Here is a 24,711-nt window from a genome sequence, read left to right as displayed (position 1 = left end):
GTTTCTGCCAAATATACCTCCACTTAATTGGCTGGTGGTTTAAACAATGTTTATACTATCAAATTAACTAAAATAATTTCAAAATAACTTTTAGTCAAAACATCATCTCTTGTGTTGCTTATCATGCCACATGAAACGGTTTGGTTCTTTGAACATGTGCTTACAAATTGTAAGCAATGATTACGCCTTGTGTGGCCAGCCAGGCCCTGCTCATAGAACATTCATGGTAGGGGTCCAATGCCTTGCTCAAGGGCACTTCAGCGGTGGTAATTTTAACGTGCCGGTCCGGGGATACGAACTAGCGACCTTCCGGTATCAAGACCGCACCGCAAACCGTTCTGCCCCATCCTTATGTTTTCCAATGTTAAAGCTTATCTAAGCATGAACTTGTATAAACGTTTTCATGTTATTATACAACTAACCAAAAGTACATTTTCATTTGCCAACTCAAAACAAATAATGTAGGTCGACGTCTTCCTGCTTAAAAAAGGGTAAGCTCTATATAGGTTTTGTATGGATGTCATGTCCAGTACTTTTATATAGGCTACCAAAGGCCTTCATACAGAATTAAGTAGTAATAGCCTATGCAATGGCCAGATTTGTTTACTATGGTTCAGAATCATTCATAATATTGCTTGCTCACCCCCAAGTTCGACATCATCATCATCATCCTCCTCCTGTGGTGTGCTGATCAAAATTAAGGGACCCTGGGAAAGTAATAAATTAAACCACAACACAACACAGTCTTGATCAAACCTTTCTCTGCTTGTTATGTCCATTTCCCTGAGACAGTGATTCATGATCTTTCAGCCATGCAGTCAGTGAGAAGAAATAGTCTATAAATAAATATAACCAAATCCAATGTAGACCTAATGCATCACTATTAAAAGCTAGAACTTTTTGGAACCCTGTAGCCTAGCCTCATCCCAAATACACAAATAGGCCTGCCTGCAGGGTACCGAAATTGGGGCTACGGTAGCCCTGAAACATACGAGTCATGAACATGGCTAGGGCTACGGTAGCCTATGTAAAAATACATGACTGACTCATGCTCACCTGTCCGGTTGTAACTTAAGCAGCATTATTGTTTCCCTAACTAAATTAATTAATAATAGCACTATAGTTTTTAGTTTAGTTCCTCGTCCTCTTTTTTTCTCTTTTGTCTTCTTTCTGCCCCAGAACGCCTGGAGTCGGAGAACATATAGATTAGATGTAGGCCTACAAGCTAACAATGTTGTAATTGTTTTGCTACAATGTTTGCAGATGTTTCCAATTGAGACGCGGCGTCCTCACTATCAATTAAGCTAATTATAGGACAGAGATCCTCACCTCAATCCTTTTCAAGGTCCCCGCGTTATTATTATTATTTTTTAAATGCATTTCACAGACCCTGCTTCCTTCTATCCCAATCTACACTGCAAAACCCTCAGTGGTTATTAGAGCAGACCCACCCATAAGGTCTTCTGGTGATTCTGAGGCGGGAACAGACGTTGAGAAACAGTGACGTTACAAATGATGCAGAGTGAAAACAGGTGTACACATTCATCTAAATAAAACCAAACTGATGAGAAATTGAATTTGTTTTTAGTTCAGCATACGGTTTCGGTTAGTGACTTCAATATGATATGCCTAGGCTATATGTTGACTGAGAAAAAACTAAAACTTTAATTAGTTTACCATTTAAAGAAAAAAACGTGCATGCAGGTGATAAAAAAAGACAAGAGAAAGAGGGTTACCAAAAGGCATGGTTGTTTGTTTATTAAAACCAAAAGAGATTGCACATGTTTCATGTCAGGGTTGCATTTTGAGTGGATTGATAGTCCTATATTTTACACACACACACACACACACACACACATGCACACATGCACACACACACACACACACGTTGATGGAAATCAAAGTGCTGATATGAGTCTTAGCCAACTGTAGCAGTATTTCACCCGGTTTCATCTGAAATAAAGTTCCTTTTCATCAAACAAACATTACAAAAAAAAAACACTGCTTTGGATGTTTTCAGATTGTAACATTAAAATCACACGTAGTTGAATTACATAAAACACAGGTTCCCTTTATGGTGCATCAAAAAACATTCTCTCTTGTAAAACAGGAAGTGGTGCCTATTTTTCACTTCCATTTTCTTTAAAGGAATACCAAATATAGGGGCTTCAGTTTCATGTCTTCAATGTCAAGTAATATCAACAATTACTGCTTGGAAAAGTACTTTACTTGTCTCAGTACATAAGCAAGACAAGTACAAATAACACCAACACTGTATATGAAATTTATGAATCGGCTCTTCAATATGTAATATATCAATTAACATATATAATGAAAATGCATGTCAAAAAGGGGTCTTATAAGGGGACGAATGAGTTTTCTGGAATATGCATCGAATAGAATGTGTGCGTGTACGCTTTTTCAACAAAACTGATACACAAATTAACTTCGTGCCACACCATGTAGATCTGTCATTTGTTTTCATTTTGTAAGGGTGTGTGTATATATTTTTTAAAGCAAACATTTTTAACTAAAAACTTTGCTTCTGGGGGTCCCTAGAGATGGGGGTCTGTGGCCAAATATATATCATTTAGGGGGACCTTGACTTTTAGAAGTTTGAGCACAACTAATAGCGACATAAGTTTTTCTGAAAACTGATTGAGGCTGCAGCCAGTCAAAACGATTCTATTAATTCTACCTGTGATAGCAGATTCTGATTTTCAATGCTATTCAATGGAAACCGAGCGTCGTTTGTAGAAATCCACAAATGGCAACAAATGCACCGTTCCCAATGAAAAGCATTGGCAGAATCCGCCCCAGGCCTTGGGTTAAAAGAATGAACAAAATCAGCCCAAGTTGACACCATGTCCATCTAAGACGACAACGTCACTTATAGTGCATCAGTTGCATAAACCGAACTGATGTTCTCTTTATGTCACAACAGCATTTAATCTGGTTGTTTAAAAAAATAAAAGTTTGTCGTTTGTTCTTCCAGCGTAAATTCAACAGAATACACTTTCAAGCAAATCCCTTAGTCTTACATAATCAAAACAAACTGTTCACTCATTCATATAGGAAACAATGGTACTATAAGTGCTGGTTAAGGCTGGCAGAAACAACCACTGGAACATGAATTAGGGCTGCAGAGTTGAAGAATTAAAATCTCAATACTGTGTTCTGCAATTTCCAAAGTGCAGGAGGCTGCAGTTTTTCATGAGAAGTTGAAGGCAGAGCGCCACATCTTATTGCTGGTGCTGTGCAGAATCCGTGGTGTACAAATAAATTGTGCACATTGGAGAACACCTCTCATTCCATTCAAACCAACCAATCCAAACATTAGCACTTCATCTTTTCTTTTCAGAATTCTCAATTATCAGAATGCTCTTCGTAATCTTGATCGCAAACTTCAATACAATAATCAACATCTTTGTTATATATTTTTCATCATCAGTATATCTTGTAGCCCAAATGTAAATGCTGGAATGGCACGAGGAAATGCGAGGAAATGCAACATTTCCCCCAACATCCTAACAACCAGAACAAACATACTGTACATAAAATACACATCATTATACCATGTCAAAGAAATGATATACTACTTGAGTGTATATTACGGTACACGTACCAAAAGCATGGAGGAGATATATAGATACTCACTGTATAGTGTGCGTGTATGTATGTATGTATCGTGTGTATGTATATATACACACACACATGACAACTTTGCTATGCATTCTCTATACACAAATCCGCAGAGCGCTATCCTTGGCAAAATCATAATTGTGGTGTCAAATCAGCTCTCATGATCACCGCTTGACACCACAGTTATGGTTGCCGCTCAGCAGATTTATCTAAAGCCATAGGTGAAGGATGTGTAGAGAATGAGATACGATGGAAAGAATTTAAAATGTATCCTGTGTGATTGTTATTTTGGCACAACGGAGCCAAAATGTTTAAAAACCACGTGGGTTGATGTGAGCGGTGACAGATGCCCTGCTGCTATAACTGCCTTCCAGCTGAGTTGCAATCACAAGACGATGTGAATAAACCACACCAAAGGACATACAAAAAAAAGAAAAAGATGCTGGCCACACACATTATTCGCCTCAACAGTTCAGCAGCATACGAATGTTCATAATGTTGTGGGCCGTGTCTCCCCAAGCCCTGGATGGGCTAATAAGAGCCAATAAAAAATAAAAAGAATACTGTCTTGTCTGACGACGAAGGCGTCAAGCAGCAAATCTGTGGAGCCCATTATTCATCGGCTGTGCTTGAATACTCCGCCCCCGCCAGGGTCGACCAATCCCAATCAATGCTGCATACTGATGTCCTTCCTCTTCAAGGGCTTCTCGTCAGCCAAAGAAAATGTCATATTCTGAGCAGAGGTTTGACGGAGGTAAGGAGTTCCGTGCTCAGTCCTGATGGGTCTTTTCTTGAACAACTTTGTATTCATACTGGGGAGAGGAACACAAGGGAGGAGAGAATATACAGTCACTCAGTCAGAAAGGCCATGAGAGTTAATTCACCTGTCATGTTTCTGTGTGGATTCAAGACTGTGCCGTTTGGTGGGAATAACACATTCACACATCGTCCTTTTCCCACAAGGACATTCATAAACACTATGGTTAGAGTGTCCGCCCTGATACTGGGAGGTCATACCAAAGACCCAGTGCCTCCCAGTGACCCAGTGCCTCCCTGCTTGGCACTCAACATCAAGGGTTGGATTGGGGTAAGTCCCTGCGACATACTGTACTAGCTTCATGTCTAGGAGGTGTACTTGTACATCAAGGAACTCATGGCTCGGCAGTCTGCAAGGCTTACTTTGACGCAAGATATATGCAATGGGTCTTTGAATGACTGAATTAACTTGTGTAGAGTTAAGAATACAGTCCATCAAAAGTGAATATATGATTCAATACATGTACAGACTATCATAAATATATGTACAGGCTTTGACAATGGATTTAAGAATGAATCTTGTATATGTACACCCTATCAACAATGAACAATATAAGTGAATATTAATAAACTGTGGAACGCCCTCCCCGCCCACCTGAGAGCACCACAGTCGGTTGACTCATTTTAACAAAGCGTTTTTATAGCATGCCCTCTTGTTTTAAATTGATGTGTTCCCTTTTCTTAGATGGTTTTAATGGTGTAATGCTTCTTATGTTTGCTCACTGTAGCACATTGAGATTCTAACGAATGTAAAGTGCGTGTAAAATCCATTATTATTATCTGTACATCCTAGTAGTCCATGTGCAAATGTGCAAGAGTCAGTAGTAATACAAAAGAACAGACAGTACCAGTCAAAGCTGAAGTCGGGAATACGAGTCAAAGCAGCGCTAACTCACCAAGGCTAATTGACGCCCTATGTTGCCCATGGTTATGACACCTGCAAAGAAGATGCATGGTAACCAGGAGCGAATGTAGAGGAAATCTGGAGAAGTATACCTAAAGAACACACAAAAACAAACAGAAGATCAATTTGAGAACACAAAAAATAAATTCTTTACCACTTTATTTTTGAGACAGACAGTGTTGTGTGTGATGTGGCTTTTGTACTGTGATAAGGAGTTTAGAGTTAAGACCTTACATTTATGAGCAGTAAAAACGTTTTTGTGCTGTTGAGGCAACCAAATTACTTTCCTCTAAATACGAATAAAAAACAGGTGGAAGTGCAATGAGCTTTATTCAAATTCTCAGCACTGCTGGAACACTGACGAGATTGCCTGACATTAAAAACGTATATATCATATCAGAACAGTCAGGGGAGTCACTTCACAGAAACCAAGAACAAGATCATTGTCTGGAATGACAGAACTCCATAATGAGATCATAGGTGGTGGAAAAAGTACTCAAATGTTTTACGTAAGTAAAAGTATCAATACTGCAATGTAGAAATACTCCGTTACAAGTAAAGGGTCCAGAATTCAAAATTTACTTAGTAAAAGTACAAAGGAATTGTCATCAAAATGTACTTAAAAGTACCAAAAGTATAAAGTACTCATTATGCAGAATGCCCGATTTCAAGTTTTCAAATGTATTAAACGTTAAACATAATTAGAAAATAGCAGTTCTACAAGCTCACAGTGCGTCGTAAATCTTGAAGCAACTTGTTGTGAGCTTGCAGATCGGCAATTTTCAAATTGGCGAAATGTATATAGGGGTGATTAATAATCTAAATCTACAAAGTAACTGGTAACTTAAGTTTTCAAATAAATGTAGTGAAGTAAAAGTACAATATTTGCCTCTGAGATGTAGTGGAGTAGAAGTATTGGAAATTGGAAATACTCAAGCAAAGTACAAACACCTCCAAATTGTACTTAAGTAAATGTACTTGTTACTTTACACCACTGGAGATCATAGCCACAGCGCTTATGTGAACTCACTGAAAGACTCCATTGTAGACCAGGAGCTGGGTTGCCAGAGTTGCCAGCAGGGCAATCCCTACACCCAGGCCAAAGCCGCTGCGGGAGCGGTCGAACGTCCACCACAGGCCGATGGAGAGCGCTGCCAGAGTCAGAGACAGCTGCACGTTGTTGGCAAAGTCCACTTTCTGACAGAGGGTCAAGGAACTGGCAGTCGGCAACCTAGAGAGCTTCATTCAAGCTGTGTCATACACATTATGTCACAGCGTGATATAGCACATGGTTTTGTAACTCTAGTGGTGAACATGGTGATTTCAAACAGCTACGTGTAGTCATCTACTTAACATACAACTGTTGTTTTAATCCGTTACTCTGATATGCCGTACTGTCATTTTACGGTATATGAACAAAACACATATGAAAAAGTACATGCCGTACATAATGCAACTTTACACAAGAAATGTACTCCAATGTATTGACAGGAAAGACCCTTGAGATGTAGCATCTCATTTGGTGCATAATATGTTTTACATTTACTTTCTCAATCACTTTCACATTTGATCGCTGCACAAACAAGCTAATTTGAATTTGTTAAATGGTAGCAGCAAATGCAGCATAGCAGGCAAAGCTTGCAGGATACGGCACTGGCATGGTTAATGCCCACGAACACAGCCACGCAACGCATCACACTGGACCACTCCCGCTTGAACTTGTGCGGCTCACCCAGACGGCTGTCGATGCAGGGGTACAGCAACCCAATCATTGCTGTGAACAAGGACATGAAGGGAGGGAGGGGGGGGGGGGATAGAGAATGAGGCGAGTGAGAAAAAAGAAAAGACAACACAAACAGCTTTATTGCTGCAACAGCCCAATCTCAGCATGCCTAACATGACAGTATTGTTGTGCAGAGAACAGCTTCCACATAGCAGCTGTGGAATTCTGATGACACATTCAAGCCTGTGCAAAACACTGCTTTTTTTATGGGTTACACAGACCATCCTGAACCTCAGAGGCTGAGTCTCCACTGTCATTATGTGTTAAGTGTACCATACATGTTTGATTATAAACAAAGTCCTAGAGGATTTTTTTTAAATTCAGATGGATAAATTCAACTTGGCATTCCTGTTGTTAGGGAGAAATATGGGCATTGATAGATGTACAGTATGTTGACAGGAAACAGGGAGAGAGAGATGAATTAACTTGTGTAGAGTTAAGAATACAGTCCATCAAAAGTGAATATATGATTCAATACATGTACAGACTATCATAAATATATGTACAGGCTTTGACAATGGATTTAAGAATGAATCTTGTATATGTACACCCTATCAACAATTAACAATATAAATGAATATTAATAAAGACTCAAAACAGAAGCCATTCTTATTGGCACGGTGGCACCCCATACCAAGTTCAATCATCCCCCATAACAAGCATCACTTTCTCTGGCCAGGACATCCCACTTTCATCTGTCGGGGGTAGACTCGCAGCAAAGGTCGTCAGGATCAGGACTGGAACCTGCAACACACCATCAGGCTTACTAGCCTAGGTGTCCGGACCGCTAGGCTGTCCCGGGCCCACACTGGTTTTTATTAATGGCTTGATTGACATCTCAACTGACTCGCAATCGCCTGTGGACCAAACTAATGTAGCATAAGCACAAATTAATGTTGCTTTGTCAGTGTGTAAACCCTGAGGATAGAAGGCCTAGCATGACGTGTATGTGCGCAACGTTAGCAACAAGTGGAAATGACAAGCTCCTGCAGGAAGTGTGTGTGTGTGTGTGTGTGTGTGTGTGTGTGTGTGTGTGTGTGTGTGTGTGGTCTCTGGAGTAAGAAGTGCCTGGGGCTGTTGTCCTCTGTGCTGAGCCACATGGGACTCTGTCAACTGCTGCTGCTTCTCTCTGCATTTACATTCCTGCCATTACACCCAGGGGGACAAGATTTCAATAATGGTAGCTAGTCAAGCCTACTGGGCACAGTGAGTGTGTGTATCTGCATGTTATTGCATACTTCAAAATATATTGCGCTACGGATGGACTGGTTGTTTCAAATGCGCCTTTTGGGATCCTGTCATAATAAAAGATGTGATGTTCTGAGACCTCTGAGCACCTAAAATTGCCTTGAATAATAAATAAAAAAAGATCTTGCTCTTCAATTGATCTTGTATTTTTGCAGTTTCCTCCCACACTTTATTTTTACTAATGCCCTATGTGTACTGTGGTCCCTGTTAATGCCAACCTCCACTGTTGAGGTCCTTTCAGATGGGTAGCGATTAACAGTCATAGTAATTCATTTTCAATGAGAGGCCTGCGTATTTTTGTACGTGCAGAGAAGTTACGTGGGCGCGGTCCCGTGAAATTTTCGCTAGTGTGCTCGTTTCGTGCACACGCCTGCGACTGACTAGAGTCACTAGACCTTGATTGTGATTTTTTTTTACGCTTGCATTGTCGCGCCCTCATGAGCAGACCTGTCCTTGATCCAGGCGATGTCTGAGTCACACACTGCCCATCTGAAAGGACCTTTGGCCTGTGGTGGGTGTAGAAAACGATGTTCTTCTTTTGACACACATGGAGTCACCAGGAAAGTGTAACATTATACGTACATATATTATGGTATTGGCTTGAACATAAGACAATCCTGATTAGTGATTATAAGATGGACCCCCCTGGCTGCACCCACCCTTTTAAAAATCAGACGGAATTGGCTTGAATATAAGACAAACCTGCCATTTACCAGTAACCACTTCATAGTGAAATAACATCAAAAAGTGCATTAAATGAGTTCCGGTCAGTTTCTGGTTTTAATTTAATGTAATTTGACTCAACTATAAACGTTCTGACACCATGCACAAACTTACTGTAAATAATCGCTTACCAATGTAAATATGCATCGGACATACGTACTGAGATTGCTACACAAGTCCAGAATGCGCGAAACACTAAAGATGGAAATTACCTGGAATTCCCCTTTCAATGTGCAAGCCAATTGACCATTATGCAGACCGCATCCATCTTGCCAGCAAGGTGCTAACTAGGTGCAACTTCCCATTCATCCAAACAGAAAAGTCCCATCTAATTGTATACACTGACACGAAAACGCGTCATCAGAGCGGAGGGAGGGGCGTCAGCTGCGACTCCGCCCACCCCCCAGGGTAAGTTGAGATTTGCTCTCGTTCACTGCAATGCAATTTGCGGCATTTCCAAAACAATATTGCGCAGAGTAGCGATTATCAAACGTATTTGCAATGCCATACGTTGAAAGATCTGTTGCCCGTGGACAAGGCACGTTACCTCCGCAAGTTAGATATTATCGGCATAGATGTTTGTCCGTATGTGATTAAGGATTGGAAAAAGTTGCATTGGCAGCCATAGAAAATTCTGCCCAGGGTAAAAAACCGGATGTGATGTTTTTGGGCGTTCCTGTCTTGTTAAAAAAACGGATGTGACGTTTTTGGGCGTTCCTGTCTTGTTTCGTGTCAGTGTATTAAACAATGTCAAACTCACCAACATTGCAGCTGTACGGAAAGCTTGAATTATTTATACTTTATACTTTGTCAAGAAATTTCATGCAGCACTGCAGGTTATACATTCTTTTCTGTGTCAACCGAGTTTGGAAGCGGTCATTATCAGTAAAGCAATCTCCTGCTGCCTCCTGCAGTATGTGCAAATTCAAAACAGGTGGTATGCATGGGCCGTTGAGTGATCTTCAACGAGCATTTCCAAACACCAATGTTTAGGAAAAAAATCACCTCCAAGGAATTTCTAGCTCATAACATGTCTACACTCTACAGTTGATTTGTATGAAACAAACACTTTGCAGATAGACAGAGGATAATTCAAGCTTTTCGTACAGCTGCAATGTTGGTGAGTTTGACGTTGTATAATATAATGAGATAGGACTTTTCTGTTTGGATGAATGGGCTGTCAATGGGAAGTTGCACCTAGTTAGCACCTTGCTGGCAAGATGGATGCGGTCTGCATATGGTCAATAGAAAGCAACAACGGTGGAGACAGCGGCATGAAAACAGTGTATTTAATATCCGAGTGCGTGTACGTAGTGTGAAAGGAAATCGGCTTGCATGGGCTCTAGCTAAATTTAACCCCATATAGGCGGGCCAATACAGTATATACATAAAAGCATATTGCACAATTTGCACATATATAAATATACTGTCTACATACTGTACATAAATTAGGGTTGTGCTAGTCTCTCAAGACAAAAAAAACAACAAAAAAAACAGGGGCCCCTGTTGTTTCTTTATTTGCCGATGTGATTCTCAGATTGGGGTTGTGCTGAAACTATTTTTAAGTCAAACGATATTTTTTAGTCAAACATCATTCAGCATGTGTGTTGTGAGCTGATAGTAGGTGCTCTGTATGTAGAAATGTAGGTACTGAATTATGCAATATGGTGGTTTGCTCATTGACAGAGATGTCACTAGGCCTATTCATACTCCAGTGTTAGGTGATAAGGTGAACACCAACATGACATCACACCACAGTGGTAAGCTAGTCACCGCTCAGCGCTCACCCTTTTGGTCGATGCTCCTGTATTTTACTAGATATTCCGAACTTTTTGAAGTTGGGAGAACCAGTGCTACCATATAAAAATAAATGCATACCGCACAAATGGTAAATGATGCATTTATATAGCTCCTTTATCCAAGGCACTTTACATAGATTGTGCATTACATTCACCCATTCACACACATTCATACACCGATGGTGGCGGAAACCATGCAAGGTACCAACCAGCACATCAGGAGCAATTAGGGGTTCAGTGTCTCAAGGACACTTCCGACACTAACTCTGGGGGAGCCCGGGTTCGAACTGGCAACCTTGCGGTTACCATCCGGAAACTCTACCCCTGAGCCACCGCCACCCTGGACATACAATACATATATACTGCATATACAGTCTACATTGTATATAGTGCAATGTACATAATACTGCACATACATACAGTATATGCACATATACTATATATGCATACTGTACACGCACACATATATACAGTACATGTTACTGTAACATATGTACATACAGTAACCATTCAATATGATCATCCTACCTGAGGCCGTGCCGCAGCAGGGTGGGACCCACCAGGCTGAGGAGAAAATACTGCTGATGACGTCCGGGGGGAACAGCGTGACATTCCTCTGCACCTGGAGCAAGTTCAGCACCAAGGCTAGGAAAACTCCAACCGAGAACAGCATGGCCCCGCGGATAACCAGATTGGTGGTCCTGCCATAGTTCAAGTACAAAATAAAGTTAGCACGGGGGTGAAATCAGCCCTCAACGACTTCCGACATACATAGTAGGGGAGGGGTTGGCCCTTGCATCCAGCAGCCCAAACCGAAACCAGTAGTCACTTTGAGTGGCACCGCATGAAGCCACGGGTTAACGTATTTACTAAATACGTTAACCACTATTTACTGTATGTCGGACATTACTAACCCTACCCCAAACTCTAACCCTAACCTCAGTCTTAACCGGCAGGATCCGAACCCGGGAGGTATGGATTGAAAGTCCATAGCAGCCAGCCATGCTATGAGCTGGCTGCCAGAATGGGTTTTCCGGTTCTAGTAGAATAGGTCAATGCCAAACTATAAAATAGCAGATCTACATGTACAAGCTCAATGTGTCGCATCGCGATACATTGTGAGCTTGCACAGATCTGCCATTTTCAAATGTATATGCCCGAAATGTAATGCCCGAAATTTATATTGGGCTGAAGTGGTTAATGTACGTTTTGTAATAATAAACACAATCTACTAAGTAACTGAAGTTTTAAAATATTTGTAGTGGAGTAAAAGTACTATATTTGCCTCTGAGATTTAGATGTAGTGGAGCAGAAGCAAAAGTACTGAAAATTGGACTGTACTTTGGAAAGTACTAAATGTACTTAGTTACTTTAGTTTACACCACTGGACTGGACCATCCACCCACAGTTCAGAACAAACCTGTTGGTGATGACGGAGATGTAGGGCCCCCGGGGGTGGTGTTGTGGCGTCTGAGAAGATGACCCCGGCTGCCGCTGGCCGCTGGTGACGGAGCTTTCAGCCATGGTTGTCAGTGTGAGGGACATCCGTGGTCCTCCTCACATAGAAGAATATGGAATGCTACCACTGCCTGTCAGTCCAACAGGGTGTTCAGTGTCCTCCACTGACATCCCAAATATGCTGAAAAACAAGCAAAGCCAACTCATTGTAGCCCAGCCCAGGTGTCATCATTGTGTACATCTAGCCCTCCAAGCAGAACCCAAATGCTACTGAAGTTTCTGACATTTGGACGACTCAGATAGCATTGGGTCCTGTTGCACGTCGTCCATGCCACCTGTTTAAAACATTTACTCCATGTTTACCGGCTCCCCGCGCTCTTTGACGATATTCTTCAGTGTGAGGCTTTCTGAATATGTAAAGTATAAGTACCCATACATGCCGCTGCGAATATCTCCTGTGGCGCGGAAGCCGTTAAGTATTTTTAATATATGTTTGCCCGATTTGGAAGCTTGGATTCTTCTTTTCCTTCCTTGTTTATTGACACCTCATTGTACCGCCTATCTGGCTAGCTAGTGGCGCTATAGCTATGACACAGCAGATCAGAGGCAGGGACGTAGCCTCACAAGCCAACCGCACACCGGGAGGCGGTACAATAAACGGTAAACAAACAAGAAGAAATAAAGCGACCAAATCGGTCAAACAAAGATTAAAAATACTTAACGGCTTCCGCGCCACAGGAGATATTCGCAGCGGGATGTATAGCTACTTAAAGTTACCGAATTCAGAATAACTCAAGGAAAATAATCCCGTCAGATGGCGCAGATCCTATTTTAGAGAGAATCTTCACTTCCGCGTATCGGAATTTCCATACGAAAATATAGTTCTGATAAGGGACCCAACGTAAAACTCATCAAAATGTCAGAAAAGTTTTATGTAGGGTCCCGAGAGGGGCTAGTGTACATCCTGCTTTGGTCCTTGAGGTGAGGCAGCATATGCAGGACCACAATGGAAGCATTTTTGTGTTATCCTTTTAGCGTCATTGTATAATTCTACCACTGTACTATTTGCAATCTGTAGTATTCAATCAAAAAAAAATTGGAGATCTTAGTAGAGAGTAGTTATACAGACTCAAATGGGCCACAGCATTTGGATTTTACAGTTTAGAATAGAATACACTAATCCAGAAGATATATATTAAAATTAAAAACAAACAAAAAACTATCGTGTCAATGGGGGTCCGTGGCCTAATGCATATCAAACTGGTGGTCTGTGAAATAAAAATAAAATGTAATTAAATTAAATTTAAAAAGCTGAGAATTATTGCATTACTGTTATTTGGTTAAGAGTACAATTAAACAGCAGCGTTTACGTGGGGCTGATTGCAGTTTACTTTAGTGAAAGTGAGGAACCAGTTAGTTATCTTATTTGTGGATCTTGGTTTGTTGTCTGATCAGATCAAAGCCCGTCCTCTGCGGATAAACATGTACTTAAATAACCTTTACCCGAGCTAACCATATAGAGCTCATTTATTCACTGCAACGTTCGCGGGGATTTGAGCACTTCTAAACGAGATCATGATTAAAATAATTAATCCATATGAATATTGATAAATAAATGTTAGGAAACGCAACAAGCTGAAATCCATGTTAAAATAATAATCGGAATGAAACGAGCTGTCGTCCAGAGCTAACTTTAGCATTGGAACTAGCTAGCTTGGTTAACTCTTGTATTTATTATAATTAATGACTGCCTGTATATCGCGACGGTCAGCTGTAATAAAAGGTTGCTCTTACCTTAGGTTTAAAGTTCCGCTTATACATTTCATAGAATATGTAATAGGATTAATATGTGCATAGATAGAGATAGACCAAAGCAGGACAGTCAATTAGCCTTCTCGCTAACTTCCTCTCTGAGCTCTGGCCGTTCAGCCAATCAGCTTCTAAAGCCTTGACGTAACCCCGTTACGCAAACCTTACGTATCAATCTGATCTGTGACTCTTTTATTTAGAGACGTGGCACAAAATAATAATAGTACAGTTACAGTAGTATGCTACGGCAACCAGTGGTGGAATATATTATATATATATATCAAAAACTGGAAATACTCAAGTTTGATTGATTGATTGATTGATCGATCGGTCAATCGGTCAATCGGTCAATCAATCGATCGATTGAATACTTAGTCTGAAATGTAAACAGCATGGTAAAGTAGAACTAGTAGGACACAAAGCTAAAAGGATAAGTAAAAGTCCTGGGGGACCTGCATGGTAAATATTATTATTATTATTATTATTATTATTATTATATAATAAGTACAGATTGCAAAAAAATAGTACAGTAGTTGTTAAATGTAGCTACGGTAGTTACTTTCCATCACTATCTGTAACTCTGAATCATCACCTTTAATTGTGTACTTCTTTCTTTCTTTCCGATTGCACTTCAAACATTAATCACAAGAAAAAGGAAAATGTCAAATAACAATGTCGACTCAAATCTCAAACACACATAAGGTGTGTAGGCTACATAAAAAATCACACCTATGTGTGAACTGAGCGGTGCAACTACACTGTAATTGTACTGTACTCTGTACCGTACTTGTACTACTGTACTTGTACTGTACAAGTATGTACTCATACTGTACTCGTACTGTACTGTACTGTATGTGTAGTGCAAGGACCCCCAAACTCATCAGCCTGCGGACCCCCCCAGGCCCCATTTGAAAATATATCCCAAGGTCCCCCATAAGAGAAGGTTTTTGCGGCTCCAGCAGTGATTTTCAACCATTTTCATTTCAAGGGCCCCCGGTTTGACCTGAATTATACGGTCCCCTATTGAATGGCATTTCTTTCTCTGGGACCCCAATTTATATTGTAAAATCAAAGTTAATTTAACTGTGAGAGTGTACAAATGTGAGTGTACACTCTCAAGAGTTACAGACCCAAGAGTCAATTTGGTTCCAAACTATCATTTAGCTGGATACCCCCTGGAACTCCCTCAAGGTCCCCACTTTGGGAACCACTGGTGCAGTAGTGTAGTGTACTGTACCAATATGTACTGCACTCTGTACCCAGCTGTATTGCAGCTGTTGAGGCCTCATATTCATACATATATAGGCCTCATGCTCATAGACAGACAGACGTACTGTACTGTGTACTGTACTGTCTATGCATTTATTGTAAATAGTTACAGTTGTGAAGCTCAGCAGTAACACTTAGACCCTGCGGTATTGCAGCTGTTGAGGCCTTGTACTCATACATACATACATAAGTGGCCTCATGCTCATACAGACACCTCATGCTCATACATAGGCCTACACACAGACACATGTAGTACACACAAAGTCACGTATGGAGGCGGTTGGCACCGCCCAAAAAGAAAGAAAAAAATTAGAGTAGGAGGCTACCTCAGTCTCTTGTGAATGGAGTATAGACTCACTGAGTGATAACTGATAATTGATCTCTGAGAGTCTAGGTCTAAGCATACGCTTTTTACACCATCAGAGATCAATAGGCATTATTTGGCCTACAATGATTCAGGCTCACATCATCATTAGGCTACAGCAGCTGCAGCACTAAGTACGAGCATCTGTCTGATTTTTAAATCCACTGTGTTAAATGCAAACTGCTGTTAACAATACAGTAGACTCACAAATACCAGTGGAATGGGAAGGCATGGATGGCCTGTTCTGTATATGTTTCAACTATTGTGTTGCCTGACATAATCCCCACCAAAAAGCCATCATGAGCACCAGGCCCCGCTGTACGGTGAATACAAAATCTAAATGGGACTAGGGATTAACTGTGATCCACTCAACACTGCGGCTCACTCACCTCTGCAACTCTCTATAAGCCTATTAGACCACAAGAGCAAATCAAATATGGTGCGGATGGAATAGTGATGAAATATGAGAGAGAGAGAGAGAGAGAGAGACATGCAGAGAAAGCATGAAAGCATATACAGAAACACTTAAGAAACAAATTAAGGTATACATGTGCAGTGATTGTGGACACAGATGTTCTATGAGAAATGTTTAAATAGTTTTCTAACTTATTTACCATTTATAGAATATCCTATCACTATCAGGGGGGGGGGGGGACGACAGTGAGATTTGCCTAACTTCATGTTCAGTCAAATCCAATGTACATAGCATAAGGTCCTTTTACAGTTTCGATATTGTTGTGGCTCCATAATACTTCCTTTCCGAAAAAAATTATGGAATGTTTAATTTTATTATAATTATTTAAATGGAAATTTGTATTCATTTTGTGCAAAAACATATTGTTTGTTCACAGTATGGAGTATGCACATACACGGATGCATAATATTTAGAAGTAGGAACCATGCACACAGAACCTCAAGTGTGTTATGACCAGCGTCTTTGTTATTGTCATTTCTGCTACAATGTTGAAGAAACTAAACCAAATAATTAAACTCTTGTGTACTCATATTAGATAATTCTTGAATCTTCTAAATTGAACATTACACGTTCACTAAGACCATCCATAAATAATCTGAAATGATTAATAACATCTTTTTTTATTATTATAATAGGGTGACTCAGCAAGTCTTGCATGCCGCATTACCCACAATCCCATGGGATACATCCTTAACCCCAATAATTAGAGTGATAAAGGAAGCGTAGTAGGTAAAAGCAGGATATGGGGGCTTTCAATTAGTTGTCAAGGGCCACTTGGAGGCCCCCTGACACAGCCAGAGAAGAGCCAGGGATACAATTTATCATCCTGCCTGTGCCAAACGTTAAGGGCCTTTTCATTATCAGGCCAGTGAGTCCCACTGTCAGCCCCTTGGTATAAATGTGAGTGATGGCGCGGGTGGGTGGGGTAGAGGGTGGGAGGGAAGGGTTGGTAGAGGTGGGGTGGGTCCCTTGTAAATGTCATCCCCATTGGACCGTTGCAGGTCTCAGCTCCCAAATAATAGGCCCCCTGACCTCTCTGTTGTCTATAATTAACCTCTAACCCCCTCCCTCCCCTGCCTCATCCACCAATCCCCAGATAGTGATGATATACAGGAGATGCTTCTCTCTCACTTTGAGGGTGGAGGAGAAATGGGGAAGAAGAGAGAGGATTGGAGCAGTACGAGGTAACAAAAGAAAATGGCTGCTCCTACAGGCCGTTACACACACATATACAGTACTGTGCTTTGGATAATCAATAGCAATTTGTGTGAACGCAAGGAGAAACGGAGTAAGAAAACCTTATAATTTCAGGCACATTAAAATCTGACATTCACAGGGAGATATTAGAGATATTAGAGATTTAAGTTTTAAAAAGGCGAAAGAGCTACATGAAAATGTATGAGTTGCATTCTTTCTTTAGCAAAAGGTTAATGTTCAAAGTATGATTGGCATGTACAAAAAACAGAACATACATAACATCAACACTGCTCATAATAAAACATGTTTATTCTAGATGTATATTACATAATAAATATGTATGTTAAATTTATATATGTGTAGGCCTATGTATATAATACGCAATATAATTTATTGCATTTCAAAGGAGGAATTTTGCCATGTGCATGACCTATAACATACAGTAGGCCTACCCAGCAGGTCACGGTCACAGATAATAAAAGCCCTGTAGTCAGGCCAGTAGTCAGACCCAGAAGAAAGATAGCCAAATTTGAGCATGTTGTACAGTAGCATCCCTTCTGTAGACATACTGTAAATACTGACATTTACCTCAACAATGAAACAACAAACAGCCAAATGATGGCAGCGTTGCTTGGCCTAATGACCCAGTCATAACAGAAAGTCAAATGCTCCCCAATGACCTGATTAGACAGCTTAAAACATGACATTTTTAAGGAGTGTACTACACATCCAACTATATAGAGGAATGAACATACCTAGAGAATGAAGCCTGCATTTTACAGCCGAAATTGGGCATGAGACAGAGCCATTTTTTTCTTTATTCAACACCAATGAGGGAGAAGAAAACATCTCATCCCCAAGCCAAGCATTGCAAAACAGAGGGTATAGTCATTTATGGTGATACAAGTCGACCAGTTCATCATTGTCTGTGAGGATTCTTGGGAGTGTGGGGAAAAATGCAAATTGCCAGTGGTTGCCAACAACCAAGGCAGCAATACCAGCATGTGTGTGGCATATTGAATGATAATGACAAAGCAGGCTATATCCCCTGTGAGCAAGTCTGCGGAACAATGATTACAGATTGGCCAGTGTATCCTTACCCACACAAGGGATGGTGATTCTAATGCTAATCAGAGCCTGTGCCAAAATTATATACCTGTTCTTTCAAGGCAGAAGAAAATAAGATGGAATACACCACTTAAGCTATAATTTTACAATAAAGCCCTGTTTAGTTTGATATTTTAGCCCACTGGAATTTGTATGGTGGGTCGTGCCAGGCTTAACCTTTTGCGCCACCTGCTGGCCCAAGGACAGCACTGGCCTGTCTTTGCCAGGGATATTGCCTGCTTTCAAGTGATTATCTGGTGTGGGGTGTAAAATGTTGATATATGAGCTTGATTGTCTTCTACTCTATTCAATTTGTTATTTGAGGTGGAAAGGCTATAAGCGAAGAGTTCCTAAAGACGGTTCATCTCCCTGTGTTAGTCGTATCGCACAGACACCAATCGTCTCTCAATACAAGAGGCATCAAGTGAGATTCATCCTTCATTCAATCCTCACTACTCTCTGCCCCTGGCTCCATCAGCCAATATCAGTCACCCCGGTGGATGTACTTTATTTTCATTCCGGGGAGTGAAACAAGAAGGAGAGCCGAGGCACACAGCGATGCTCAGCTGCACACTCAATGTAGGTTAATGGAAGGGAGGGGAGAATCTCCTCAGGACCACCTCTCATTGGCTGGCTGGCTCCACGTGCAGCTTCTCCGCAGCACAACCTGTCAGTGTTAATCAGCGGCCATCTCTTAACAGCCAGCCAGGGCTATCGAAGAGGTGAGCCCATTGCTATTCAGGACGAAACAGATGATAAATCATTTGTACATAATTAGTGCTCAGCAAGGTTACAACTGACACGTATTTTCATCTTAATTAGGAGGGGAATTTGTTCCATTAATTTAATTTGGCGCGCATGAGCGGGTTAGCACCTAACTAAGTTAATCTTACACCTGTCAGGGTAGGAACGGAGTCAGGCCTGGCATTACAGCAGGGCGGAATAGTCTCTCTCTCTCTCTCTCTCTCTGATTGTTTCATATATAGGCCACCAAGACAATTGGAATGTGGCGGAGCACAACAATGGCAGACAATACAGGGACACTTAAAATATATTACTCTGGGTGAAATGAAACCATTTGTTGCAATGATGCGATTGTTCATGTTTTATAGCAAGTATTTCACAATTTGACTCTGCAACAGGCTTAATGGTATGGGAAGGGGGGGGGGGGGTGTACCTTACAAGATTCCTGTTTTCTGATAGTCAGCATATATTCCTCCAAGACCTAATTTACTGTGAAACAAGTTACACAACAGCATGATAACCTACCAGGGAACACAAACTAAGTCTGTAGTAAGTTATATTCAATATATTATTTTTATAACCCAAGCAAGTATGCACTCTCAGTTCCAGGCAGCCTATAAGATAGGCATAAATGTTCCTTCATCCTAGAACAAATATTTGACCGGATCTCGCAAATGGGCGTTATGGAGAAAAACACATTCCATCATTGGGGGAGCTGTTGTCCATTTATACCCAACAGTTCTGATTTACCGATGAACCGGCCTTCATATATTTTGAGAGAGATTGGCCTTCATATATTTGAGTGAGAATCACTGTCTATGGCCGTCGCAGTCGAACGGGCAGGGGATAAGCCCAAGGACTAGGTCTCTTTTCATTGTTGAAAGGTGTATGAAGCTGTAGTAATTGCCCGAAAGAGGTACTTCGATAGAAGGAAAGAGAGCAAGAGAGAGGGAGAATGAGTGATTTAGTATCTATAGGGTTTCTAATGGAATTCTCCACTGCCTCTTGGGCACTCGACCTGACAACCATTACCTGCACTGATGCATAGTCCATTATGGGATCCAACCCTTTAATAGAGTGTCTATCACATGAAATACAGAGACGTCAGGTGCCAAAGCATGCACTCTCACCCATGTGTGAAGGTTTAACCCAACTGTAATGGTTTTTCTTTTAGACGTTGCCGCATAGCCCTTACAAATGTATTGAAAATCAACACTTGCCTGAAAGAAAAAGTGCGAAGGAATTCAAGCACAAACTTACTTCTGAAATGGTGCCATTGCCCCCGCTGTATAGGTCTCACAAGTGGGACTGTGTCTATTTCAAGCACTATAGCATGAGTATATATATTCACTGGGAGTGAATGGGCTGTGACCCGTGCCATGTCTGACAACTGTAGTACCTGCTGATCAGCGGTCCGTTTCAATATACAGAATTCAAAACGATCTGGTTGGCACAATTTCCTCCATGTACACTGAAAACACCAAGATGATGTCAAATCTATATTCCAGTTCAGCATTTGCTTATCATGTTCATTTATTTCCTTTTATTGGTCACATTAACCCGTTTTGAAATCAAATCTCAATCTCACAATTGTATTTCTCACCATTTCTTCCATTAGCACGGCTTTTGTCCAACTGATCCCATTTTATCCCAGTGCAAATATAATACATTTAAAACTACTAATTTAGGAGTAAGCAAGAAAGTTGCATGGTTTAAAAATATATAATAAGAACCATTTGAATTTGCCAAAGTAATTAATAATTAATCGTTTTCCATTAAGCACGTGCATCTCACAAAGTTCATTAACACAGCACAATATTCCATACGCTCCAGTCAAAGAGCTAAACCACATAAGGGCTGTGAATAGCTGATAAGCAAACTCGAATGCAAAATACAGAATTTTACAACCATAATCTTTAACTGCAGGTGAAATTTATTAAAAGGACATGATTGATGCCATATTCACTCTATTTATGAGAAAAATATATTGAAAAGGTCCAGAAAAACACAAGGATGTGTCCAATGTTCAAAAATGTCTGAATTATGTACACAATATCTCTGTTCAGAATTGTATACACAGACTAAACTAGAAATACATGGCTACACAATTAGTAGCAGTTATATAGAAGTGACAAATTAACAACAGGTTCAGAAAAAAACAAAAAAACATCCCACCCACATAATAATAATAAACATTTTATTTTGTACTGAGATTTTAACCACTTCATTCATTGTACATGTCACACGGCCAAAATAGCTAATCTACAAGGTCACAACACCTCCACTCATGATGCATTGTGAGCTTGTAGTTGTAGATCTGCTGTTTTCAAATTCTTTGCCTGTCATGACATAATGGGGACACCATGTATAGGAAGTGGTTTAATATGAGTCCACACAAATAACAGGCTATTATTTTTTCTTTCTGTCATCGGCTGCCTTCTTTTCAGCCTTTACCAAGTCCTCTCTGGTAATGGGATCAATGATAGCTCCCATCTGGGTCACTACTTTAGGCTTAGTGATCTTTTTCACAGTTTGCTCAGTGTTCCAGGTTCTTCCTACAGGCGAGCGGATGGTGCTCTCAAACTGAGCAGGGGTCTCGAAGGGGAACGGCAGTGAGCTCACCTGGAAAAGGCTGATGGTGCTGTCCCTCTTTTCCGAGATGATGACACTGGGGAGGCTGCGGTCTTTCCGCGGGGCAGCCGGTGCCGCCTTTGTGGTGAAGCGCTTGCGTTTGCGGCGGGAGGGCACGATGCCGACGCCCCCCCAGTCCCCCCAGCCGGGCAACGTCAGGTTCAACGCCACAGGCCTCCCTGCGGCCTCCTGATGCCTCTTGTCCTTCAGGAAGTCTGAGATGACGTCGTCTCCGGCGAACGCCTGTCGAATGATGTCCCTCTGGTCTTCCTCCCCGTCCTCGTCCGTGTTTTCGATCGCTGTGGGAGCCATGGGGACTTGGATGACTTTAGTGTCCTTGGTGAGGACTTCTGTCAGCGCCAACCCTCGATATCTTTTCCTCTTTTTGCCCGTCATATGCGGCTCAGACTGGGGGTTTTCTGTAACCGGAACCTCATGGTTCTCCACAGTCATCTGGTCAGTGGTTGATTCCTCCCCATCGAGCAGCTCCACATCCTCCAGGGTCTTGTTCTCCTCTGGGTGGCTGTCCGTGATGCCTTTGTAGAGGTTAGTGAACTCGGACAGTTCTACTTCCTCCTCCTCATCGTCGTCGGATACAATTACAACCCCCGTAGACTCTGCGCCGTTCTCCTCTGCATCAAACCCCGTAGACTCTGCGCCGTTCTCCTCTGCATCAACCCCCGTAGACTCTGTGCTGTTCTCCTCTGCATCAACCCCCATAGACTCTGCACCGTTCTCCTCTGCATCAACCCCCATAGACTCTGGGCCGTTCTTCTCTGCATCAACCCCCATAGACTCTGGGCCGTTCTCCTCTGCATCAACCCCCATAGACTCTGGGCCGTTCTCCTCTGCATCATCCACCTCGTGTATTACTGCCACGGTGTCTGACTCTTCAGCCTGCCGCCGCTTACGTTTGGCGTCAAACTCTCGGAGGAGCACTTCCTCCTCTGTTTCTTCAACTTCGGGTTCATTTTGTTCCTCTTCTTCAGCCGGATTTGCCATCGCAATAGGCTCCCCACTGTCACGTTCCTCCTCCTCTTCGGCGGGCTCTTTGGAGAGCTTGCCTCTCATCCATGGGTTTGTGGGATCCAACACTGGCTCTTGGTCGTTAACGAAGTCTGGCAGCATCTCCGGATCCCCCTCTTCATCTTCCTCTTCCTCATTATTGAGCGAGCTAGCTAGCTTCTCTGTCAGCTCCTTGTTGACTTCCAGCTGCTGTTGCATTGCCTTGCGGGCCCCCTCGTCGTATTTGGCCATGATGGCTTTGGATTTGGCCCACTTGCCGCTGTTCTGGTGTTTCAGAGACATTCTCTCTTTCATCCTGGAGAGCTCCAGCTTCTTAAGTTCTTCTAAGGCAGCAGCGGGGTCCGTCCTCACCATTTCGTCAAACTGCTTCACATGTTCTTTGCGCTTTGACTTGTTTTGCACCCTGTGGTACACTTTGCTCTTGATCCTCCTCTCCCTCTTGGCTTTCGCCTCGTAGTACGACTGCAGTGCTCTGGCCTTCTGGAGTTCAGCGCGGCGGATCTTTGCATCCTCCAGACTCATAGCCTTCAGGGAGGCTTCCTCCATGGGGGTCAGGACGGGGTCGTGAACTGGCTGCTTGTTGATGGACAAAAGCTTGAAAATCTCCTGCTCTAGTGGGGTTTTAGCCTGCCACCCAGACACCACCTGCTCCATGACTTTGGGGCCCGGGTGCTCCTTGTTCAACGGGAACACGAGCTGCTCCGCTTTCTCATTCTGTCTAATGATGCTCTGCCAGCGAGACACCTCTGTGGAAGCTTTTTGAAAAGCCAGGTCTCTCTGAATCCTCTCAGTCTCCTGCTTGCTGAGAGGGCTGTCGAGCGTGCTATTGGAGAAGCGGAGATGCTTCAGCTGTTTTTTAGTCTTGATGGAGACAGCGGGGGTTTTCTCCATGGTGCCAATGAGGTCAGACAGATTGATCTTGCCTCCCTCGCCTTCGGCATTGACCGTGAATTCTGACATTTGAACAGTTGCTTCGGACCTTTCCGCTTTCTTCCTCCTATTCTTCTTGCCTCCCAGGGAGCTGATGGCCTCCAGCAGCTTTTGGTGCTTTCTCTCATCGTCGCTGCCGTCCTCCTCGCCCTCACTGTGGATGTTTTCGTCCACCGCCTCGTCCTCGCCGTCATCGTAATCCACATCGGGGTTTGTTACTGTAGCCTTCTTTTTCACCTCGGGGGTTTTTGCATGTTTTTTCTCGTTCTTTCTGACTCTTTTCTTCTTGGATTTAGTAGTCTTGGCCATGTTGACAAGAGCAACACACCGAACTAAACACACATGTGGGCTTTTCTTTGATAACGTAAAACGCTTACCCGAAAGATGGTTGAACTGTCGCCAAGGAAGGACTGTCGCAAAGTTACCCTCTTCACTGTTTGGGTGTGTGGGTGTGGGCTGCTTTTCTGTGGGGCTACATCTCTCTCCAGTGGACATAAAGGGTCATAAGCATGTTCTTGCCCGGATCAGAAAATGTTGTCGTTTTCCTGCATTTACATTGAAGTATTTTTTTATTGAAGTATTTATTAACAGATTAAATGTGGAGTGGGGGAAAATAAAATGGCTTAAAATCCTTAAATCCTTTATTTTGTGTAGTCCCAGGGTATGCGTGTGTGACTGTGTGTGACCATTTGTAGATTGATCACACATCAGATTATTATTCTTTATGATGAGAGGATGTCGCCTGTCACACGTACGTCACGTGCTCATAGTCACAATGCTTTGGTC

General features: G+C 42.0%; 2 protein-coding genes across 2 annotated transcripts; both read right to left on the bottom strand.

Annotated features, from left to right (window-relative positions):
• Positions 1 to 1,732: 1,732 nt before the first annotated feature.
• Positions 1,733 to 14,291, bottom strand: insig2 (insulin induced gene 2). Its single transcript, XM_083777200.1, has 7 exons — positions 14,168 to 14,291; positions 12,336 to 12,554; positions 11,444 to 11,616; positions 7,012 to 7,136; positions 6,393 to 6,559; positions 5,355 to 5,454; positions 1,733 to 4,454 (listed from the first exon to the last, which is right to left on the bottom strand). Exons 2-7 carry the CDS (start codon positions 12,458 to 12,460, stop codon positions 4,413 to 4,415), a joined length of 732 nt encoding a protein of 243 aa, XP_083633326.1. The 5' UTR covers positions 12,461 to 12,554; positions 14,168 to 14,291; the 3' UTR covers positions 1,733 to 4,412.
• A 6,992-nt stretch (positions 14,292 to 21,283) lies between these two features.
• On the bottom strand, positions 21,284 to 24,318 carry LOC310866842 (U3 small nucleolar RNA-associated protein 14 homolog A). Its single transcript, XM_083776597.1, has one exon. The coding sequence runs from the start codon at positions 24,232 to 24,234 to the stop codon at positions 21,748 to 21,750; it is 2,487 nt and encodes an 828-aa protein (XP_083632723.1). The 5' UTR covers positions 24,235 to 24,318; the 3' UTR covers positions 21,284 to 21,747.
• Positions 24,319 to 24,711: the final 393 nt, after the last annotated feature.

This window comes from Protomyctophum parallelum, assembly GCF_964188405.1.
Source record: "Protomyctophum parallelum genome assembly, chromosome: 11".
Taxonomy (NCBI): domain Eukaryota; kingdom Metazoa; phylum Chordata; class Actinopteri; order Myctophiformes; family Myctophidae; genus Protomyctophum; species Protomyctophum parallelum.
This window is presented reverse-complemented; position numbering and strand designations above follow the sequence as displayed.